Below are 23008 nucleotides of genomic sequence, written 5' to 3'. Positions count from 1 at the left end.
ACCACTGCTGCTATTCAGGATTCATACTGCTTTGCCTTAAAAAATGGTCACATTCAATTGCTTATATCACACACACACGCACACACACACACACGCACACACACACACACACACACACTCTCTACTGTACTATGGTTTTAATCTTCCAACTTAATCAAAACCTTGAAATTAGGCCTTGGATAGCTTTCTTAAAAATGTCTAGCTTTTTCAATCCACCCTTGCCAATTACTACTAACCAGTATACAATAGAAACCAAACTCATCAGGTTTTTTATATTTCCTTTCACAAACTCTTTCCTCCAGCATTCCCTGATAACTTCAAGCAATACTTTTATCTCTTTCTTTTGTCAGCTCTTACAGCACTTACTGTCTTGTTTATTAATCAGAATTTTGTGTATATTCATTTAGTACATTCTAGTATATTTTTGTTTTTCCATTTTGTAATTCAATGTCTAGTTGACTCATAATAGTCATATCCATGCCTAATAAAGCTAATTACTTCATGCTCTACTTTCCTGTCTCCTTACTATACATTTTCAGTGATAACTTTAAGTAGCGGAATGGTTAAACAGTTACAGACTGAAACACAATACCATATTTTCATAGTATTTTACTGTTTTAAAAGGTCTTTCACATATCTTCTTTCTCCATAATCACAGCAAAACCAAGCAACTATTCTATTCACTTTATAAAAGTGGGAACTAAAGCTCAATGAAGTTAACTAATTTTCCCATGTCTACAAATCTAAAAAATAGCAAAACACTCTGACACTCCAATTCAAAACTCATCTCATTGTATACATAACAACAGTCTTTATATTTCCGGGGGAAATCATTCATGTGCAAGAAAAAAGAGTCTTTTAAAAAATCCTGCTAAATCAAATTCAATTCCTCCTAGCACATTGGTTAGCATCTCAGTTTCCCTTTTCTCTCTAAACTTTTAAAATCACATGTTTTAAGGATAAACGAAGAGGACATAAGGAAGAATCCCACCACAACTGGTCTCCATTCCCAAATGTATCCTTAGATATGGAAAAAGGGCTACTTGTAGACTTGGATTCCCCGAATAGCTTTACTAAGAAGATTTAAAGCCACCTGTTTTAAGGACTTAGAGGTGATACTATTGCAAGATTGTGAATAGTAGTCCCAAGGGGTGGCCAACCATAGCCACTGCTATACTTTTACAGTGACACAAAGGCAATTTGAGTACATGCTGCATAGGAATTCTTATGCTTTTTGACCAGGCGCAATATACAGAGGCATATTTGAACACCCTCCATCTCTGAATCTACCTGAAGACTCCAAAATCTAGCTAGCACAGATAAAAAGAAATCCTTTTAACCTGAGCACTCATGAAAACCTAGAACCATGATTTTAATGGCTCTATACATTTGTGCCATGGAAGACTGTAGTTTTCTATTTTTACCTGTGTTTTCAGACAGTATGCGTTTAAAACAAAAACCACATACACTGAGGAGAAAATGTAGTAGTCGAGATCTGTGGTTTTTTAAACAGTTGTCTTTTTGACAAGGGAAAACATCTATCCCACTTTTGCTACTGGAAAAACAGCGTTGGATCCCACCATGGAGAATTCTGAACATAAGTTAATTCTTGAAAAAGTGCCTGCCTTGTTTATTACTAGCTAAGAAATACTGAATTCCTAATAGTTAATCTCAGCACACAAGCCCCCCCCACATTCCAAACTTATGTAAAAGCCAAGGAAAACATTGGTATCAGCATTTGCAGTCAATCAAAAACTATCATTTTTAAAGGCTAATATGGTATTTTAAAATTTATAAAGATATATATTGACAATATCAGGATAATCTTTGAGATCTTAAACCTGAAATGTACCTTAAGAGCTATAGGCACTTAAAAAAAAAAAAAAACACTTCTACAAGAAACCAGATTGAAGATATATCAAGGGACTATACAGAAACGTACTTTTCTTTCTTTTTTTAATGAGGCTATACACACACACACACACACACATATAGATGTATGTATATAATTTCACAAAAATGTGACAGAGAAAAGATGCAAGAAAAATATTCACAAAAGGAGAAACCCATAATTTTCTCATTCACACCCTTTTGTTAGTTCACAAAAATGGTGATCTTAAAGCTCTAGAAAAAACTGTAGCTCCAGGCTACATAACAAGAAAATATTATCTACTCTTTCCAGAGAAAATAGTTCACTTACTACATTTCCAATAAAGACCAACAGCAATTAAAAAGGGAATTTTTAAAGTAAGCTGAGAAAAAAAGGGGAAAAATATATTGCAAATATTTTTAATCAAATAATTTATTTTGTCAAAAGATTAATCACAAGGTCTGAAGAATGCATTTGATAAATGACTTCAGTAACCAGACATCTTCTAAATGAGAATCTCCCCAAATAGCCTGAATACCTTGTGAGACCTACTGTTACAAAGTTTCCTAAGCAAGCATAAAGATACACAGGGCTCTCAGCATTTCTTTCTGACAGTTTATTTAATATAAACTTGACTTTGAAAAAATAGACGGTAACTTAAAACACTGGAAATTTTTAAAAATATCTACTTACAAATTTTTAATGTCAACTGCTCCACGGAAAGCCTTCCTTGGAATCGCCTGAATTTGGTTTTCACTGAGATCACTAAAAACAACAAAAAGGGAAAAAAAAGTCAAGTTATAAAATATTTAAAAATTATCTTAATTGAAGTGTTTGTGAGAAGTGACAGAACACTAGAAAAAAAATCCTAAAAGGATCATAATTAAATCCATAGCATTAAGTACAACTTCTAACACAGACATTTTTATATTCCTAATACAAATTAAAAGGCTGGACTAAGTTGTTTCTAGAAGTAGGCTTCCAGATATTTAATTTTATAATAAGTTATAAAATATGGTACTATTAAGTGTAAGAGTTGCTCTAATTCTTTGTAATAAAATATTTCTTTAAAACAAATAGCAAATTGTTCATAACTGAATTTCAAGGTGATCTAAAGGTTTAGTACTTGATATTTCTTCAACATCATCAACATAACTTATGAAGTATATAAGAAAGCAGCCGAAAAGAAAGAGTGGATAAAAATTGGTAAAACCTGGGCAGTATGATTAAGTTCCCATAGCACTTTAAGCAATCTTGAAAATGCAACATGGTAGTACCAGCCCAACAATAAAACCAAGATTTTCTGCATGAAATATTAACAGCAGGTTGATTTAAAACCTTCTTTAAATAATTCTGTTATAACCATAAACATAGGCTGTCTATATTTGCATTTTAATTTAATTGAGAAATACATTTTAATCAAGGAGAAAAGCACTCTTTGAGCTGGAATGAGAAGTTTGTAAAAATCACTCATCTTATGAAATGGATCATTATTTTTTTCTCCAAAGAGATCCGATGCAATTCTATGAGCTCACATAGTATTATTAACCTTAACAAGTAGGATATAAAAACACATGCAAGAAATGCCACTGAAAACAGAAAATTTTCATTAGTGTTAAGTAATATTACTACACAACAGAAAATTGAAATATGAAATAAATAAGCAAAGTAACAATGATGGTATTAAAATTATCTTTAAAATTGTAAGATAAGTGATTGTCACAGAGAAAGATGAAGCTGCTGTCCACGGATGCATAGCAGATGAAAATAGAGCCATTTTCCAATACCTGGAGGCACAATGGACAGATTCATCCACTTCCTCTCCCCTAGTGCTGCTTATGACCAGAGCTTGCTGTTCACATGCTTGTGATCACACAATAGAGAGAGCTAACTGGCAGATACAGAGATTTACAGTGTGGCCTTGACCTCATTAGCACCAAGTTTTAGACAACTGAGATTTGCATTTATATCTCAATATCCTTGATGTTCAAATAAAAAAAAAGTATGCTAAGCAATTTTTAAGGAAATAAATGTTGGTCTTTTTAAAGAGTAAAGGTCTTTAGTACATGCACACATAAAAACACTCATATTTTATTTCAAACAGTAAATGTACAATATGTGCTTACATAGAAGTTAAGGAAGCCATCAATTTCCTAAGTGATGGAGCTCCGTTACTGTTTTCAATAGTTTCAGTATATCCCTAAGAGTAATAAAACTTCATTTCCTTAAAAATTGCTTATTTCTCCAGCTAGTCATTGATTCAAATTGACTTCCTTCCTTTGTTTAATTACATTGAGTTAAGAATATTTAACAATATATATTTGAAAGCCTTGATGCCAGAAACTGTTGAGAGGAGGCTATAGATAAAAGAGAAAGCAAGGAGATATTGAAGAAAAAAATCAGAAAGTTTCAAGAAGTAAGGAGGAAGAAGAGATGGAATTCAAGCACATGTGAATGTATAATGCCCCCTGAAAAATAATAGTGGTGTTTTTACTGCTATGTCCCTGGCAATTTTATGTTTTCTAATCATTTTTTTCCCACTTCTAAGACAAAGAATGCTTCAGAGAGGGTGAAGGTGGATAGAAATTGCAGAGATTCTTGCTTCAGATCCTGCCTGCTCCTGGCTCTGCAGCCTTTCCATTACGACAGCTAGAGCCACTTCATTACCCACTTGCAGCCTCAGCTCTGCTCAGTCTCCAGGCACAGTTTTGTCCTAGAGTCATGTTCTTGATTGGAGGTAGGAGGGAATGGGGTGGGAGGAAAGTCAGGGAGATGATTTTAGGTGGTACATAGAAACATCTCTGAACAAACGCACAGCAAGAACACCATTCCTTCTAAATTTGATTGTAGTCCTTCCCATTACCTTTGGCAGAATCCTAGGACACAGAATAGCTTTATCCTGCTAATGTTCACCACTCTTCATTTCAAAAGAGTGAAAGACTGTCAGGCTCAGAGCCTTTTATTCCCTTAAGGTTAATGGTATATGTGTGGCTCCCCTCATCCCCTGAGTAAAAATCTCCCCAGACCATGTTGTGGGGTCTCAGCTCTGGTACACAGCCTACTCTGGCAGTCCACTTTAATCATGGGTCTCAGGCCCCTTCAGTCAACTGAGCCATGTTCACCCATGACAGGAGGAAGAAACAAACATGTTTTCAGTACACACTGTATACAATTGTTGATTTTTTAGCAATAATATATTATACCACCTAATCTATATTTCCTTTAATCCTCATAACCATTTTGTAAATTAGGCATTGTTATCCCAGTTTTATAGGAAAAGGAACTAAGCTTCAGAGATGTCAAGTATTAGTGCTAAAAGTGAGACAAATTTTAAAGTAAATATACAGGAAACACAGGTAAATATTGAGTCAAGATTTGGGGATTTCTAAAGATGATACCAGAAGCAACTTAATCTGAATATGTCAATCCTGTGGTCTAGAGCTTAAAAGGCTTTTCCTTAACTCATCCTAGCCTCTGATTTATGTTATTTGAAAAAACAATGGGTTAGACTGTGTCTGAACAATGATTCATATATTCTACATGCAATCAAGTGGGGGTTAGCAGTGGGGGTTAGCAGTTATTTCAATCCAACATATATTTATCTAATATTTATTACATGCAAGGTATAGACCCATGTTGCAAGGTTTACTGAGCTGGGTAAGTGAGATTTCCTGTCTTCAGGAATTTTTAAATCCAGTAAAGAAGATGAGGCAAATATTGAAATAGAAGGAAAAATAAGATAAATTCAAACAAAGCGTTGAGAGTCGAAAAAGTTAGTGGACACATGGAATAGTAAGAAGAAAACGCAATGGGAATGTATTAAGATATAAAGGTAGAAGGAAGGGTGAGGGACAGAACTTCTAGTGACATAAATGGCCTAAACAAGGGAATGGATGTGGAAAAACATAGAACTTTTTATTTTATCATTGTCACATAATTGATTGTGCATGTCTGTGTGTGGGGTACAGAGTTGAATATCATTACCTGTGTGCAATATGCGATGCTCAAATCAGGATAATTAGTGTATTAAACCTTATACAATGTAATCATTTTTTGTGGCCCTTTACCAATTCCTCCATTGCCTCCTCTCCTCCCCCTCATCCCTTCCCACCTCTGGTCACCTCAGTTCTGCTCTCTCCTTTTGAAAGTTCAATGTATTATTGCGATTGTTGTATCTTTCTTTCTTGTTTTACTTATTTGGAAAGACACAGAACTTTTACGACAGCAGCTTTTGGTCTGGTTTGCTTACAGGGTGCAACGCATCTAGTGGGGTAACAGGAGAAGAGGTGGGAAGGACAAATCAACAGTGTGCAGAAGACATTTTTTTGTACAATTGAGGAATGTGTCCTCATTTCAGCAGACGATGGTGAGGAGGAAAGGGAACTGGCGAAGAGCAGGGCAGAGGCTCTTCCTTAGATAGACTAAACTGGCAATGGGTTTAGGATGAGTGCATGGGATCAAAGATCCAAGTTTAATTACATCGAATTTGGAGACCAGATACAAGACTTCTATGATAGCTGCAGAAGGATAAGATGAACCTCATGCAATATAGCAACTATCAATACATTGCTTCCTCATCCTGGCACTGTTAGAAGATGAGGCACTTCCACAGTCTGAATATAAATATAAAGAGGGTGGAGAAGACGAGGAGTGATGTCAGGCACACATGAAGAACCAAATGTGGTGCTGGATTAGGTGAGAGTCAGAGAGGAGACAGGAGTCATTTTGAATTTAGAGAGGCACCATTGAAAAGGCTGGGGAATCAAAGAACGATTTGAAGTGTTGATTATGATTTGGGTTTTGAAAATTTTTCTATCTAGTGGAGAGATGTGATATACATCACACAGTTCGAAGACAACAAAGATAGTATATGGTAAGTAAAATATGAGTGGTATCTGAGAAAGCTAATCAAGGAGATTAGGGAAAGAACAGTCATTGGAGGCTTAGTGGACTCAGGCCACCTTCAAAATAAAATTAGGTCTTATTTGACACTTGTTCAAAAATGATTGAGTTCAGTAATTCTCAGCCTCCAGTGCTGGGGAAGGAGGTGGTAGGTGGTGGGTGGCAGGAATCCAGAGCAATTAAGAGCACAGACTTCAGACCCAGATTATCTGAGATTAAATTCTAGCTCTGCCATTCATTAACCATGGGACCTTGGGATAATTGCTTGCCTTCTCTGTGCCTCAGTTTCTTTGTCTGTAAAATGGAACAATAACACTGCCTATCTCATAGGATTATTAGGTGGATTCAACAAGTTAATACTCTTAAAATGTCAGTACTCTTAAAATGTTCAAAAAGTACTTGGAACATAGTCAGTACTATACAGGTGTTGGTTACATACATGTTACAATTAGTCTACTTGGAGACTCTACTATGTACACCCAAGTGTATCTGCCCCATTCCTTAGAGATTATTCCAGGCAATGTGAGAAATTACTGATGGGAGTGTATATTGTCTGTGAACCATGTGGAATGAGCAAAATGTACTGAGTTAGTGGGATGGAGCTGTCAAGGGAAGAGTTTGTAATTACAACTCTAGGCAATAGAGTGTAAAAATTTGTTTCAGAAGAAGGAAATGGCTTGATTTGAGTTGATTTTTAGGAAGATTAATCTGGAAATTGAATTTCAGAGCAGGCAGGGATAATGGGCAGAGATAGTATCAGGCAGCATCTCAGAAAGTCTGTGGGTCTCTAGTTAACTAGGCAAGTTTTTTTAGATCATTTAGCAATAAAGTTGGAAGTTGGACTCAGGTCCAAATGTAAGGTCTTGTATGCAAGTTAAGGTGATTGTCATCTCAGGGACAGCTTGGAACCACTTGAGTTTTCTGAGTACAGGAATAAGAGAATGGAAAAAGTGCTTGGAAAACACAAGTGTGCTAAAGGATCACAGGATATGGGGGAGTTGGGATTGAAGATGAGGAGACTAGATCAGTTATTGAAAATGCTCAGGGGTAATAATATCGAATTTACTACAGAAATGAAAAAATATTGAACACCTTCAACTTGAAAGTCTGGTTTATTCATTTTCTGAGATGACAAGGAAGTGAGAGAAGCTGGAAAGATTGACCCATTTTGAAGCTAGTCTTGATAGAAAAGATGCGAACGATGTTGAATGTAAGCAGTTTCAAATAGGAAAGATTTTACAGTCTTGGTGTCTGCACACTTGGAAAGATACAGGCCTCCCAAAGCCACTCACCCCTGAGAAGTGGCCCTAGTGGCCAGTCATGAGACCTGGAGTTTCCCATTTATACTTTCCCCTTCTAGTACATCCCTCCCATTCCCAAAACTACCTCAGCAGTGTCACCAACAAGCCTCTTCCTCCCATGCTCTATCACCATAACCACTGTTAGAACATTCATCAACATTCATCACCACTTTCACAGGTGACTGAGGTTCCACGCTGATCTCTCTGCCTTGATTTCCACCTTCCAGTGCACTCCCTACAAAAGTATCACACTTATATTTCCAAAATTGGCATGGTATCAAACCACACTTCCTGAAATCTTCCCAGTTAAAGGGGCACCAACCATCCTTACAGTTGCTCAGGCCAAACCCTCCGGAGTCCTTGCTGTCTCATACTGTTCTACACCCTACATCCAATCCACCAGCAAATTCTCTTGACTCCACTTTCAAAATATTTCCAGAATCTGACCTCTCTGCATCTTGCTCCCCTGGCCAAACCAACCATCTCTTGTCTGGGTTATATTAATAGCCTCCTAACTATCTCTGCTTCTGCCCTTGCCTTTCTATAACCATATCTTGCCACATCTCTGATCAAAGCTCTCTGAAGATGTCTCACCTCAATACAAAGGAAAGATCAAAGCACCCCAAAGTGAACTGGTTAACACATGCTTTCTGACCTTGTCTCTTTTCACTCTTCCCCTCACCCACTCTACTACAGTCACACTAGCCTCTTGGGGTTTCTAGAAACTTCACTCATTCTCTTAGTTCAAAGCCTTCTTTGATACCTGCTATGCCTCAACATCCACCTCAGTTATTCATTCATATATTCCATGCTCTTAATTCACCTTTTATAAAATCATCTTCCATATCTCTCAGCTTTTGCACATTCTCTTTTTGTGTCAAGCACCTCGTTCCTATTCCTATTGCCATGAGACACAGAGTTAAACATTGTTCAAGACCCAGACCAAGTACTGCCTCCTTCAACATTGTTTTTATCCAACTTTGCAGCTGAGCCTACTGCTAGAATCTCTGTAATCTATTAGCCGTGTGATGCTGTGTAGGGTATTTAGCCTCTCTCTCTGTTCGCTCATCTGTAAAATGGGCTAATATAAATACCTCTTAGGACTGTTTTGTCTGGTACAAATAACAGTAGTGTTATTAAAAATATAAATTAGTATTTATAAATAGCAATAAAATTACTGCACAGTTATTTTTATTATTGGGGAGTCAGTTGTTCCCTCTTGTGTAAGTTAAGGCAACTTACATAAATATTGATTATAACACTTTAATAATTTTAGTTTAATTCTTTTCTTACATAACTATCTCTCTTAATAACAGTGATTTTAGTTATCTGGTTTCTACAGAATTCCTGGCAAAATGTAGGCCTTCAGCAAACATCAGTGCAAGGAAAGCAGGGAAAGTAAAATAAATTTTGAGGAAAAAACTTACAAAATATAGCAGCTTGCTAGATGTACGTGGGCAAGGGAAAGATGTTAAGTATAAGTCTGTGGTTTGAGGCCTGATAAGAAATAAAACCTAGTATTATAGACACAACTAGGGGAAATCAGGAAAGAAAACTGGACTTCTGAGAGGACTTTCAGACATATTTGTATTAAGGCTATGCAGGAGAGGCAAACGGCAATGTTTCCTAAAACGCTGGGAATGTGAGACTAGAGTTCCCTGAAGAGATTGGGGACAGAAATACAGATAGAAGAGTCTTTGGACTGTGGTGAAAATTGAACTATATGCTGCATATGTAAATATCCTATCAGGTGGTACAAATCAACAAATTTCAGATGGGCAGGTGACTCTCCCCAAAAACCAATGCTCAGTGTAGTCAAGATTCTAATATTTGTACATGGGAGTCAGCTGTGTTCTTTTCTCACCCTCATTCTTATTCTCCTAATCATGTATTCAAAAGCATTTAGCAACAGATTAAAATCTTATGTAGTCATTGCTTTGTGATAGTTCTATTTCTTTTCTGGTATGTTTTTACCACCAACTTGACTGCTGCTTTTTGGTACATATGCTGTCTCTTCTACAAATGTCTTTCCTCTTCCAGGACTTAATATAATCCTATATGGAATAAGTACTTTGATTATTCTTTTTCAGATGTATAAATGAGAGCTATCTTTAGGGATCGTAGGCACTATTCCTCTACCCAAAATCATTTGCAGTAAGTTTGAATACTCAGCATCAAAGCTTGATGAAACATAGTAATAATAATAATAGATATATGTTTTTCTTCCAATCTCTAGTACACTATGATAGGAGCACTTCACTTCCTGCTGTAAATAAAAAGTGTCAACAGAAGGTTTTTACACAACTTATTGACAGCAATTATAAGATTCCGTAAATATTTAAGTGTGAAAGTGTGCACCGTGGAATTGATGAAATAAGATGATACTTAAAGCTAAAATTATTTGGGCAATTACTAACTGCCAGGCAACACACTTTGGTTTACTGAATTTTTTCTATAATCATATCAGGGTGTGATGTAGTTTTCTGTTCTCATTTTGGAGATGACAACCTGAGGTTTACAGACGTTACATAATTTACCTGTGGTCCTACAGGAAGTTTGGAGCTGGGATTTGAACCTGGGCTCTGTTGTTCTCGAAACCTCATACTCTTAGCCACTGCTGTCATACCTCATACAGGAGGTGGTTTCTATAGAGGTCTGGCTTCCTGGCATTATAGTTCAATAACACTGGATCTGTGTTTTCAAAGTGTGGCTTGAGTATCACCTATAAGAATTATCTAGGAAGGATATTTTTAAAAAGCAGACATCTGAGTTCCACTCCAGAAATATTAGGCAGAATCTCTAAGAGGAGAGGTCCAGGAATCTGTATTTTGAACAAGTCTGCCAGGTAACATTACGCCTGTGGTCTTTGAACTTCATGATAGTGGCCTATTTGAACATCTCTGATAAATGGTATCTTCTAGCTTTTGTTTTGTTTAGAAACATGGCATTTGTGTATGGGCATCCAGTTGGAAGCAGTGAATACCAACAGAAAACAAACAAACAAAAAAAACGGAAAGCACCATTAAGGCTACAAGAATAAATATATAGTACTCTGGACAAAGAAAAGTGTTGGGAATGAAAGACCACTTTTCTGTGTGGTGAAAATACATAACATGAAACTTACCATTTCAACCAGTTTTAAGTGCACAGCTCACTGGCATTAAGTACACTCACAACGTTCTGCAACCATCACCGTCATTCATGGCCAAAACTTTCCGAGAGGCCACTATTAAAACTCTTTTGCCTTATGTGAAATCTTACCACCAGGATACTAATCTTGAAATAAAGAGTTCACAATGTAAAGAATTTTCCCACTTTCTCTTTCTTCTTCACAAAATAGTACCCATAACATCGCTTCATATTAGTATCAGTATTTCCAAGTGATATTTAAGTCAGCATTAGTGTTACCTATAAGTACTCCTATTAAGTGTGTTCATGAGTGCTAAGTGTATTGGGTAGACCCATCAGGTAATGACAGAAATTAAAAATAATGTCTATGGCAACAAATAATAACCTCCCTGTGTGCCTTTCATGAGAAGGGTCTCTGGACTGATGACCCGTATTTTAGGGTAACCCATATTTTTTTTGTCACATCTAAGGGCAGGGATACCACAATGGTCTGAAAACACCCCCAGATGTCTGAAGTGGCATCCTGGAGGGTGGTATGCTGGGGCAGGCCCAGAAACAGACAAGTTGGATAGAAATCTTTGGTCCCACCCCATTAAATCTATATGACCACGTGATGTTAGTCGAGTTACTAAGATTTTTGAATCATGTTTTATTTTCTCTAACTCTAGAAAGAATACAAAGCACGCTGTGTCATGGTTCCTGTGAGGATCGAATGATCTGATTATTCTATGTAGAGGTGTGAAGTGCCTCACCCAGTCTTAGCAAACAAAGGCACTGGCACATGATAACTTTCCGGACCTCCATGAGCTCACTTCAGCTCACTTCAAGATTTACTTATTAAGAGAAGTGTGTGCCGAACATACTGCTAGCTCTTGGAAATAAAAAGAGAAAAATAACATAGTGTCTGCTCTCAAAAAGTACAGATGCAGAAGAGAAAGCAGGCAGGTAAAGTGATCATTACACTACTGAACTAATGAAAATATCAGTAAGAAAGTCTACAAAGTCCCAAAATAGTAAAGGAGAAAATACACTTTATTGGTTGGAGTGTTGGGGATGGTAGATAACAGTCAAAAAAGACTTCACTATGGAGTTCCTTAAGTTTATGTATAGACTCCTGGAATATCTATGCATAAAAAACCTAATATCCATAATTTTTTTTTTCCTGCCAAGCTTTCCACATGCATTTATGCCTGCCTGGAATACTCACATGTCCCTCACTCAGCTAATCCTCCTACTCTTCCTTTGCAGAAGAGTTTAAACATTCTCTTTTCAAAAACTTGTTGTTGGAAATATCCCAATACTGCAATAGGCTTCCTTTCTTGTACTCTGGTAGGATATTATACTTAACTGATACCACACTGGCTTATAATTGCTAGCTTACTTGATGACACATCCCACGGGAGCTGAAAGTTCCTTAGGAAAAGACACTGAATAATTCATCATCGTATCCACAGTGCCTAATGCAGTGCCTGGCTGTGGTCAATAAAAGATAAATTAGAACATCCATAAATGATTATAAAATTAGTATAATACTTATTGGCATTCAACAATATTACTTATTTAACAGGTACTAGATGTCTTTCTTAGAGAATATTACATGAAAATGTCATCTTCTCTGGCAAATTAAGAAAATGATGCACTATTTTGTTGTTGTTTTTTGGTTCCCTAAGATATTTAAAGACATTCTTTTAATGAGCTAAATATCTTTAATAAGATCAGTAAGATAAAGGAAATATCAAATTTAGATTGGTGTGTTAGTGTAGTTATCATGTATTTTAAATGGAAAACAGTTTTTGAAAGCCTTTATTCAGCCTAACTATAGTCTCAGTCTCAACTAATTTTAAAATCCTTTAATGACTTCAATACTGGGTTCAGGGATACGTGCAAGTTTCACAATTTGGTCAATAAAGCACGAATGCTAATCAGGAAATAATCATTTCCTGAACACCCAATTCCATGCCTTTGTGTTAAGAATTATACTCATTGAGACATCAAAAATGTGATCCTATTTTCTCAGCAAAATGACTGCAATATAGTAAGGAAGACCAGGCATGCATATGTGAATAAAGAGCAAACACAAACTAATGAGGACACACATTTGCAAACAAAATAATGGGATATAACAGGAGTGAGGGAGAATACAAATCGGAAGGTGCTTTTTAAAGGAAGGGCATTGAACTGGCTCTTAGGGAAAGTGATGGGGATGGTTTGGTAAGAAGAAATGGGAAGGTATTTCCAAAGAAGAGATCAGCATGGGAAGATGAAAGACACGGGTATATTGAGTGTGACATCACTGGGGTGAATGTTAGTAAGGTAAGAGTTTGCTGCATTTAATAATCAGAAGGAAAGAGAGGTTGTGTTAGGATTCCACACCATTTGAGCAGATGACTGAGGAATTTTCAGTTAATTTTAATGCTGGTAAAAAAACAAGATGAGCATTCTTTAACAAGACACAAAAACATTATAGGAATCTGCAAGAACAACTGGAGCACACGATCTATTTCAGAATATCAAGGTTTTGTTGTTTTTCGCCCACCCTCACCCCTCATTTTTTCAAGTCAATGTATGGACTTAATTCTGACTTTATAAAAACTTGTGGTCTATAAAAATAGCCAACTTCCTTCTAGAAGTTACGGATTTCAACTAAAAATGATTCTTCATAATTATAAAAAAGTATTCAATAGATAATATGCTTCAGTTGAAAAAACACCCACAAATCAAGACTTGTTAGATGAAACTGGAAAACATCAAACCTCTAAAAAAATGGCCCCCAAAAAGAAAAATTTTCTGGTAGACTATAACAGCTTTATTGATATATAATTTATATACCAGTGAAGTGTACCCATTTTAACTACAATTCTATGGTTTTTAGATTATTAATGGAGTTGTGCAGCCATCACCATAATGTAATTTTAGAACCCAAAAGAAAGCTTGTACTCATTAGCAGTCATGTCCGTTTCCAACCCCCATGTTGTAGCAAGTATCTGTACTTCATTTACTTTTATGGCTCAGTAATACTCCACTGTATAGATATAACACATCTTTATTCCTCAATTGACAGACACAACAGACCTTGTAAGGCAAACTTCAAAATCAATAACTACCTCTGCTGTGGACTAGTATACAAAAGTACTTCAAAAAGCTCACGGGAAGATTTGTATTATCTTTTAATTCTATTTTTTCACGAACTTTTTGAAATACCCTCATGTTTAGTATGCTTTTCAGTTCCTTCATGACACTTTTATACTTAGTTTAATATTTACTAATATAAGAGCTCAATTATTAGACCACAGCCACCAAAGAGTGGCTATTGCTTTAGACCATCTCAAAGCTTTTCAGACACCACACTTCTCTTAGAAGACCTGTTTGTTGTGGCTCAACTCCATACATTGAATTATAATGCTCTTCCCCTAATTTGCCTCCACATACCCACAACACCTCTGCAACGAATGGTATATTCTTTGATCATGCTAACATGATTTGTACAGACTACAGAAACAGCTCTTGATTTGTTTTACCTTGGAATAAAACTTTTCAAAAATGGGAATAGATGTATTATCATTACTTTCTCTACATATTTATAACCATGCTGATCCTGAGCTCAATAAATATTAAATTACACACACACACACACACACACACACACACACACACACACACACACACATCTTCCCGAAATGTATGTTTGTGTGTGCACATGCCAGAGAGAGAGGGGGAGAGAGAGAGAGAGGGAGAGAAGCTCACCACATGTGAATATGGGTATATATGGAGATATATATTAGCTACATAGCTATCTTACCTATATCTCACTACCTGTAATTTAGGTAGAATAATTGTGAAATACTATAGTCTAAGGCTATATTTTTTTTCAGATTTAAAAAGATCGTAGTTATTTGCAATTTAAAACAAACCTATATTATAAATCCTAAAATGATAATTTTAGAAACATCACTTGAGGAATTCTCAGGAATATCTTCCTAAAAAAAAGAAACGTAAGATGAAAATATTATTCAAATATATTTATTCTAAAATCTCTTTAGAGGTTAATTTAATCCTCCTATTTCTAAAAAATACAGTCAACTTTTAAGAGTATGCATTTTTTTTATAAAAAATCAGTATGTCTTTGTTTCTTACTTGTTCTAAAGATTTGAAAAGGGTAGAATGTAATCTAATGGTGCTGAAGTACTGCATCAGCTTTTAACAAAAGTGCCAATACTGCAATGCTGCTATTTTATTGCCCACAATGTATGGTTTCCAGTTGAGTATCTCATTAACCTTAGAGTGCAATGATATCATTTTAATTATATAAATTGAAACGGCAATGTATAATACCTATATCATGTAAAAATGGATTCACTTTATGTGAAAGAGTCTAAACTATCTTTCACCATGAAGCAATAAATTTGCTTCAGATGGCAAACCTGCCTGTAAATTTAATTACTGGTAATTTTATTTTCCTCTACAGTTTTTAACCTCTCTTAGAGTCTAACTGGGAATATCATAAATCTGTACTTCCAGGACTACTTTGGAAACTACTGAGTAATGATAAATGAGTATTTTGCTCAGGTTTTAACTTTAGAAAAGCAAAGAACAATAAATGTGGATGGAAAATACACTATAAACGTCATCAGAGCTTAAATTACTAATTTGATAAAAAGTATAGTTTACTTATTGAAATTCTTTTTGTTCAAATATCTAACCAACTAATTCATTTCATGAAAAGTAATTATTTTCATTTATTTGAAGATCTAAATAACTGAGTATTGGTAAGAAAAAAAAAAAAATGAGTTTCCCATGAGAGAGATATATGTTTTAGTTCAAGAGGAAGACTAGCTTATATGTTGTACAGTCTAGCACACAGAATTATGGGGTATCCTTAGAGATGTCAAGGGTCACATGGCAAGAAACTCATGCAAAATTGGGAGGAGGCTTAGAGGAGTGGGAGAAGTGCTCCCTATTAATGTTTTTTGTCCTTTAGAATTCCCTGCAGGTAGCTGTTACTAAAGAGAGTAAAAGAGAAGCTTCGTTAAGAAGGTGGAAGTTAGTATATTTCAATGTTAATTCAATGTGACATACACCTGGTGAAATCAATTGTATGTCTTCCTGTGAACACAGAGGAGAGTATAGCATGGATTTAAGAGCCATATCACTCAAACGAAAGTGTCTGGATCCATGTCTGGGCTCTGCCACTTATTGGCTTTGTTACTTGGGCAACCCTTTCAGCCTTTCTAAACCTCCACCCCTTCATCTGTAAAATGGGGATAATAAAACCACCTACCCCTTAAGGTTATTTCTGGGACAGGGCATGTGCACTGCTCGGTGGATTGCTCAGCACAGATAAGTGCCTGATTCATGCTAGACCTGCCGTAGTTGTGTGCAATTTTACATATTTCTGTCTGTTCCCTCTACTTCAGGGGGAATTCGAGGGCTTGGTCTGTGCCTTAATCATCTATGAGTTTTATCCTGGATGTGCCATTTAGTAGTTCTAGAACTTTGAGCCAGTTTTTTTTCTTTTTCCTTTTAAACTTCTCTGAGCTTCAATTTCCTAATCTATAAATTAAAACTAACATTTAGAACACATTTCATAGGGCTGTTGGGAAAATTATATGAGATATTCAGCACAGGGCCTTCCACATATTAATAAGATTCAGTAAATGCTACCTATTATCATTTTAATGTGAAAATACACACCAACAAACAGAAGTTTGGAAGATACAATACAATGTAGGGAACATTTTAGCACACCAATTGTATCTATTAAAGTACAACTTAAGATAAAACAGAAAAGCTTTTTTCACAGTTAAGCATAGTATTTGCAAATTATATTGCTGTCATTATCAACAAATACTTAAAACAATCCCAGCAAGCACTGAGCTAATTTAAAATACACTTTAAATTCAGGAAATTTAAATTCATCATATACAGTTTCTGAATTACAAAGGATACAAGGTTCATAACCCATATCCGGGCATGTCATAATGTTCTGAATGTAAAAAGCCATTTTATAATTTTTGAAAGGCAATTTTAAACTAAAGTTTCCACTAAATGCAAAACCCGCCCTTGATTATTCAGATAGCAGACATTTTGAGGGGATCTGAAGTCACAGTTCCATGATAGCATGATTTTTGAACTATATGTAAGAGAGAGACAGTCACAGATATGAAACCTGAAAGGCCACTCTTGGTTCTAAATTTCGTGAGCTCATGGATGGAGGCCGTGGGGATAGCAGCCGGTACCATCAGCCCCGCACCTGCTCTGCCAGCAGAAAGGCCTGGATATAGGCAGAACCAGAAGGTGTTTCTCACTGCAAACTACCTGCTCTCCCAAGCACACCACGTTCTGGGGCAAAAAGGAAACTGCCATAGTGCAGAGAGCATGAAACATGATATGGAAAAATCAAAGAAATGGCTGAGAGCAGAGTTAAAATAACAAAGAAGGAAAAATGAAGAGGGCAGACAGGGAGGAAAGGTGACAGGCAGCAAGGGAGACAAAATAAGAGACAGAGACTATGTTAAGAGGAAAAATGATAGGAACGTGGGGCATACAGAAAACAAAAGAGTAACTTGTGCAAAAGGAGGAAGAATCAGAGCCAGTTTTTAAACTGTCCGTTTTATTTCATTTATGTAATTAGTAGGAATTTGTTTCTACTCTGAGACATTGTCCTAATTGCTTTACACGTATTTCATGTTAAAAATTCACAAGACTCAGAAGTAGGTATTAGTATTTCCAACACACAGCTGAAAAACGGAGGTATAGAAAGGTGAAGGAACCTGCCCTGAGCTGTTAACAGGTACTGAAGGAAAAAGCAGTGAACAGAACAAAGGCCCCACCCTCAGGAAGCTAAACCTGAAATGACGCAGACTGGATTTGTCCTGGTTTTGGCAAGATTCTTGGAGTTTGCATGAAAAGAAAGTACAAATTCATTGAATATGCACACTCAATACACTATTGATATCCATCCATTTTGCACAGTTGTCTCTCTATCTCGTGGCACAAAAAGTTTTGCACTTAGAACCTCTCATCACTTCCACCTTGGCCATGTCAGATTATACAATTTCAATGAGACAAAATTTACTTTGCCATCTTGACTGCCACTCAAATGCTTTTTTTTTTTTTGCCAGCTATTAATGGGTATTTTAACCTCCCTCCCCCACCCCTGTACTTTACTGAAACTCTTTTAATAATGGACGTCACAGCATTTCACAGTTTACATTGATGGAGAACTGCACTCCAGCACTAGCAACAAATCCACATGCTGAAAACTCAGCTTAGATGCCAGAATAAACTCAGACACAATTTTGCTGTGTAAGTCAATCTACTGGCCACCAAATCAATTCTGCCCAACAACTGTTCCAAAAAGGCACTTAAATCAATTTGCTACAAAGGTACTGTGTAAAATGATAAATACACAAACTATACTTAGCCATTCTACACAGATAATTAACCCCAGCAGATTCAAAGCTCACCTTTGAGTATAGTTTCCAGTCTCAGTATATCCTTGTGAGGAATATTCATTGATAAAATAATTCCAATACATACATGCTGTTTATGTGTGTATTAGTAGGAAATTAAACTACACAGTATGAATAGTTTTTACTTTACAAGACTTTGGAAAATTTTGTACACCTTAACAAAATTCAATATATCCTTTTCTGACCTGTAGTATTTCTTTTAGCTGCCTTAGAGAGAACAAAGGAGCCATCTGTAAAGGAAACAATGTCTGAAGTAAGATTCGGAAAAAAAAAAAAAAGTCAGTGGATTAATTCCAAAGAAATCATAACTTTAACATTGAAGGGGAAATAAATGTAGGCTTTTGACTTATTTCTCACAAAGAAAGTTGCATTGGTCAGATTGGTAAGTGGGACTGAGTGACAGCTATTAACAGTGGAACGAACTTCAGGAAGGTGTAACAGAGATGTAGTGATTTCATGACGGCTGACAGCCGCAGAGCCAGAACTGTGAGGACAGCAGTGACCTATGTCCCTGGCTAGGGCAGCTTGGAGACATAACATCAAAGAAAAATAAAATCCTCTTGTGGAGGTTTAACAACAATATACACCCCCAAACCTGCATATTCTCAAGTTCTTATTCTCCTGATTTGGCTGAATTTGCATATTGTAGTTTTGTTTCTTTTTTCTTAAGAATAGATTGTTCTGAGACAAATACTGGGTCTCCCTTTTTCTTTTTATTTTGTTACTCATGTTAACTTTCCGCCCTAAATATGGATTCAGATGGTGGGACTGACTAAATCATAATTGTGAAGTACCATCGTGTAACTTTCATTGTGTTATAAAGAAAGGAGTATAATTTCTAATCAAATGTTAGATTTACACTATGGTTTTTCCAAATATGGCTAATGCACAAATATCTTAATGCAATTCTTCATAGTATTTTGACTCACAGAGAAGCTGGCTAGAATTAGAAGAGACTAAAAAAATTTTCTCTATATATAATTTATGTAGCTAAAATTAGTATACCTACTTAGGTCAAAATTTTCCTTCATCAGAAATGTAGCTAGATGAAGTTTTTCAGTAGAGTAGATATTTAAAGATAGGATATGGTCTTCTGCCTTTGGAGTTAACTCTCTTGTTCTCTGGCAGTAGGTAAAGGTATGGATAAGGTAACATTTCCAGGTCCCTTCTACTTCAATGGTTATTATAATTGGCTTTTTCTGATACTGGAGTAACGTACCATGAGAAATTCAGGTGGAGCAAAAATGGAATTGAACTGCAAGTATTTAAAATGTGACTTAAAATATAAAGCTCCAATATAAGAAAAACTGGGGATGCTCTGTTTTTAATGTCCTATTGAATAAATTGTAGCCCCAAACCATAGGGTGTCCACATGGTTTGGGAAGTTTCTGTGGGGTTTTATATTCGTTCTTGTCACACCATTAGAGAGGGTAAGCAACACTGATTTCATTTAAGGTATGAAGAGAAAGAGGTGGGCATGATTCTTTAACGGTCTGCTAGAGATCAAAGCAGCAGCACCAAAATGAAGATTCAAAGTTACTCAACTCTGTGTTGATCAGGCCCAGGACATTATCAAAGGTACTTTTCCTTTGCCCAGGAAACTAAGGTTGATGACACTGAAGAAACGAATACAGGTTCTCAGTTACTGACTATACTCCTGGACAGACAGATGTTTCAAATTATGTTTTCAGGTATCTGGACAAAAGCAATGAACTACTAATCCTGAAATCATAACAGTGGGTTCCATGATGTATTTTAATTTGTTCAGCAACAGTTTTCAATTAAATACCTTCAATAGTTTTAGTTTTCAATTTAAGAACCCTGGCTTTCATACCTCTATAATGTTTCTAGATTCTAATTAGTGGTTATTTTTAATTCCTTAATCGAGTTAATACTATTGATGTTCTGTTTTCTTCTTTTTAAGTAAATCAAAATAAAAAAAAGTTTTCTCTATGTAGATTAGAAAACAATGCAATAAAACAAAAGCTATACATTATTTCTGGGTTTTAAAGAATCTGACTGAATGAAAATATACAACAATTCCCCCAGGACAAAGTTTCCCAGTAAATAAAATAATAAGAATAAATAAACAAACCTAAATCTCCAAATGTGCCAACCTGGATTTCATTCAGTCCCTGGGCATATAGATTATCATTATTTTCACAGTGAAAATAGTTACTTTAATTAAAATCAATTATTTTAATTGATTTTAATTGCTATTATTAGTATAATAATAAAAATAATAATTCAATTTATTTAATATTAAAGTATTAGTATAATAACAATTAAGAACTGCAAATGAGTAATTTTCAAGAAACACAATGAACCTTCAAAATTCAGTACACAAATCAAAACTGAAAGCCCTTCTAGAAATGGTTGGGATATTCTTTTCACTTCACCCCTGAAGTGAAAATAATCACAAAAATCATACTTTGGGATATTTTAAACAACTATGGCCATTGGGTAACATAAGCATGCAGACTCTTAAATAAACAATCAGTATTTATAGTACCTTTAGACTAGTGCATTATTAGCTAATTGATACCAGTTAATATTTTTGAAAGATCAGGCAATAGATATATTTCTTAAGTCTTTCAGAAAGACAATGAATGGCAAGTTAAGCAGACAAACACAGAGTTACCCGTGTACTTTTTGGGCTCCAGGTGTTACTTGTGTGCATACAGGCTTGCACAACCCCAGCCTATGACATTTCCATTTCCTTTTGAGCAAATTTTTCTATTTCAGATTCACTCTTAAAATCTCCCCATTGAGAAACATCTGTGAATTCCTCTAATACTTCCTTCCCATTGCCTTCTTCCTCTTCAAATGGTCAGTGAGTAAACTGGCTGAAAAACCCCACGATTCTCACTTTATTGCTATCACAAATTAATTAATTCTGAATTCATTTTATACTTTAGTGTGTGTGTGTGTGTGTGTGACAGAGAGAGAGAGAGAGAGAGAGAGAGAGAGAGAGGAGACAGGGAGAGAGAGAGGGAGGGAGGGGAAAAGGAAAGGAGGGAGAGAGAGATGAGGAGAGAGAGGCTCTTTTGGGTTTTACTTTTTTTCAGAAACATCATTTCTCAATCTAGCCAGGCCCTGGCAAACAAAGATACTGAAACTCTTATCCGCTATTTCCCCTGTTGTGCAGAAAGGCTGCAGCCTGCTGGCATCCCCAGAAGCATGCAACCCATTTCCTTCCAGGAAACACAGGATATAAAACTTTCCTAGAGGAACGTTTTACTTAAATAACTTCACCTTTTTCTCCCCACATCCAGAAAGGCTGTTGGAATTCCAATGTGAACAATGTTATAATAAATATAACCCTGAATTGACTTTTAAAAAATGGAGTCTTTTGAAATAAAGCTGCTTGACCCCTTCTCTCTTGCTTACCAGATGCACAAATCCCTCATTGTCCATCCTGGCTGCTCACAGCCTGCTTGCTTCCCATTTGACAAGGAAAACTGTTGGGCTTGAAAGTTGTTGCCAAGAGATTTAGGGTTTTTTACTGTCATAGGAAGGCAGAATCTTGTGGATAATGTGTGACTAACAGGGAAGGAGTGTTGATGTTGTCTGTACAAAGGACGGCCTTCCAGAGAATACTGCTGTCTTCTATGAGCCACCTCCCCTTTAGGCAGACATTCATCAGGGCTACTCTGCTGTGACGTTTCTGTCCTGCTCACAATCTCTGTATCGTATGGACTCCTAGGTACCACCCCTAACTCTCTCTGCTGTCTTTGTCTGGAAAAATATTAACAATTAGATCCCAAACTAGAATTCATAAGACAATTTCACATACATCATCTCATTTGATACAACAAAGAGGAGTGGGGTATACATTGGTGTTTCAGAACATCATCTAATTAAGGCAGAGTTGTCTATTCTCTCTCTGTACATACAGCTAATAATGTGAATAGTTGGTCTTAAACTTAGAATTGTAAAATATTACAATATACAATATGCATCTGAAATTTAGTTAAATATTTGAACAAATAAACACGTAAAGGGGCTTTTTGTAGGCACCTTTTTAATTTAAAATGATGCATTTTTAAAATTTCTTCTTATTTGCAATTCTGAAATTGTAAAGTCCATGCTTTGAAAAGCTGCCTGATTCATTTCCGATAGTATGGAAAGAGATATCTACAAGGTTCATCTTAAATACCAATTTTTGGCTTTCTTGGCTCCAGACTCGCTGGAAATCCTGCATACGATTTCAAACATTTTCCCTTATTGCTGTTTCGATCTTTCTTCTTCATTATCTATCCTTTAAACCGTGGCGATTCCTCAGACTCACTCCCCACTGCTAGGTGGAAGTGGTGTTCAGGACTGATGGGAAC

The 23008-nt window shown here is 36.0% G+C and overlaps 1 protein-coding gene across 4 annotated transcripts in view; it reads right to left on the bottom strand.

The window, feature by feature from the left end:
• SLIT2 (slit guidance ligand 2) overlaps positions 1 to 23008 on the bottom strand; it is a 361007-nt gene that overhangs the window by 135048 nt on the left and 202951 nt on the right. For all 4 annotated transcript variants that reach the window (XM_063107731.1, XM_063107732.1, XM_063107729.1 and 1 more), the window contains exon 5: positions 2564 to 2635. In XM_063107731.1, the coding sequence (XP_062963801.1) occupies positions 2564 to 2635 (72 nt within the window). The remainder of the gene's footprint in view (positions 1 to 2563; positions 2636 to 23008) is intronic.

The sequence above is a fragment of the Cynocephalus volans genome, chromosome 9 (genome assembly GCF_027409185.1).
Source record: "Cynocephalus volans isolate mCynVol1 chromosome 9, mCynVol1.pri, whole genome shotgun sequence".
Lineage (NCBI taxonomy): Eukaryota > Metazoa > Chordata > Mammalia > Dermoptera > Cynocephalidae > Cynocephalus > Cynocephalus volans.
Note: the sequence above shows the minus strand (reverse complement) of the source record. Positions and strands in the feature narration are given on the sequence as shown.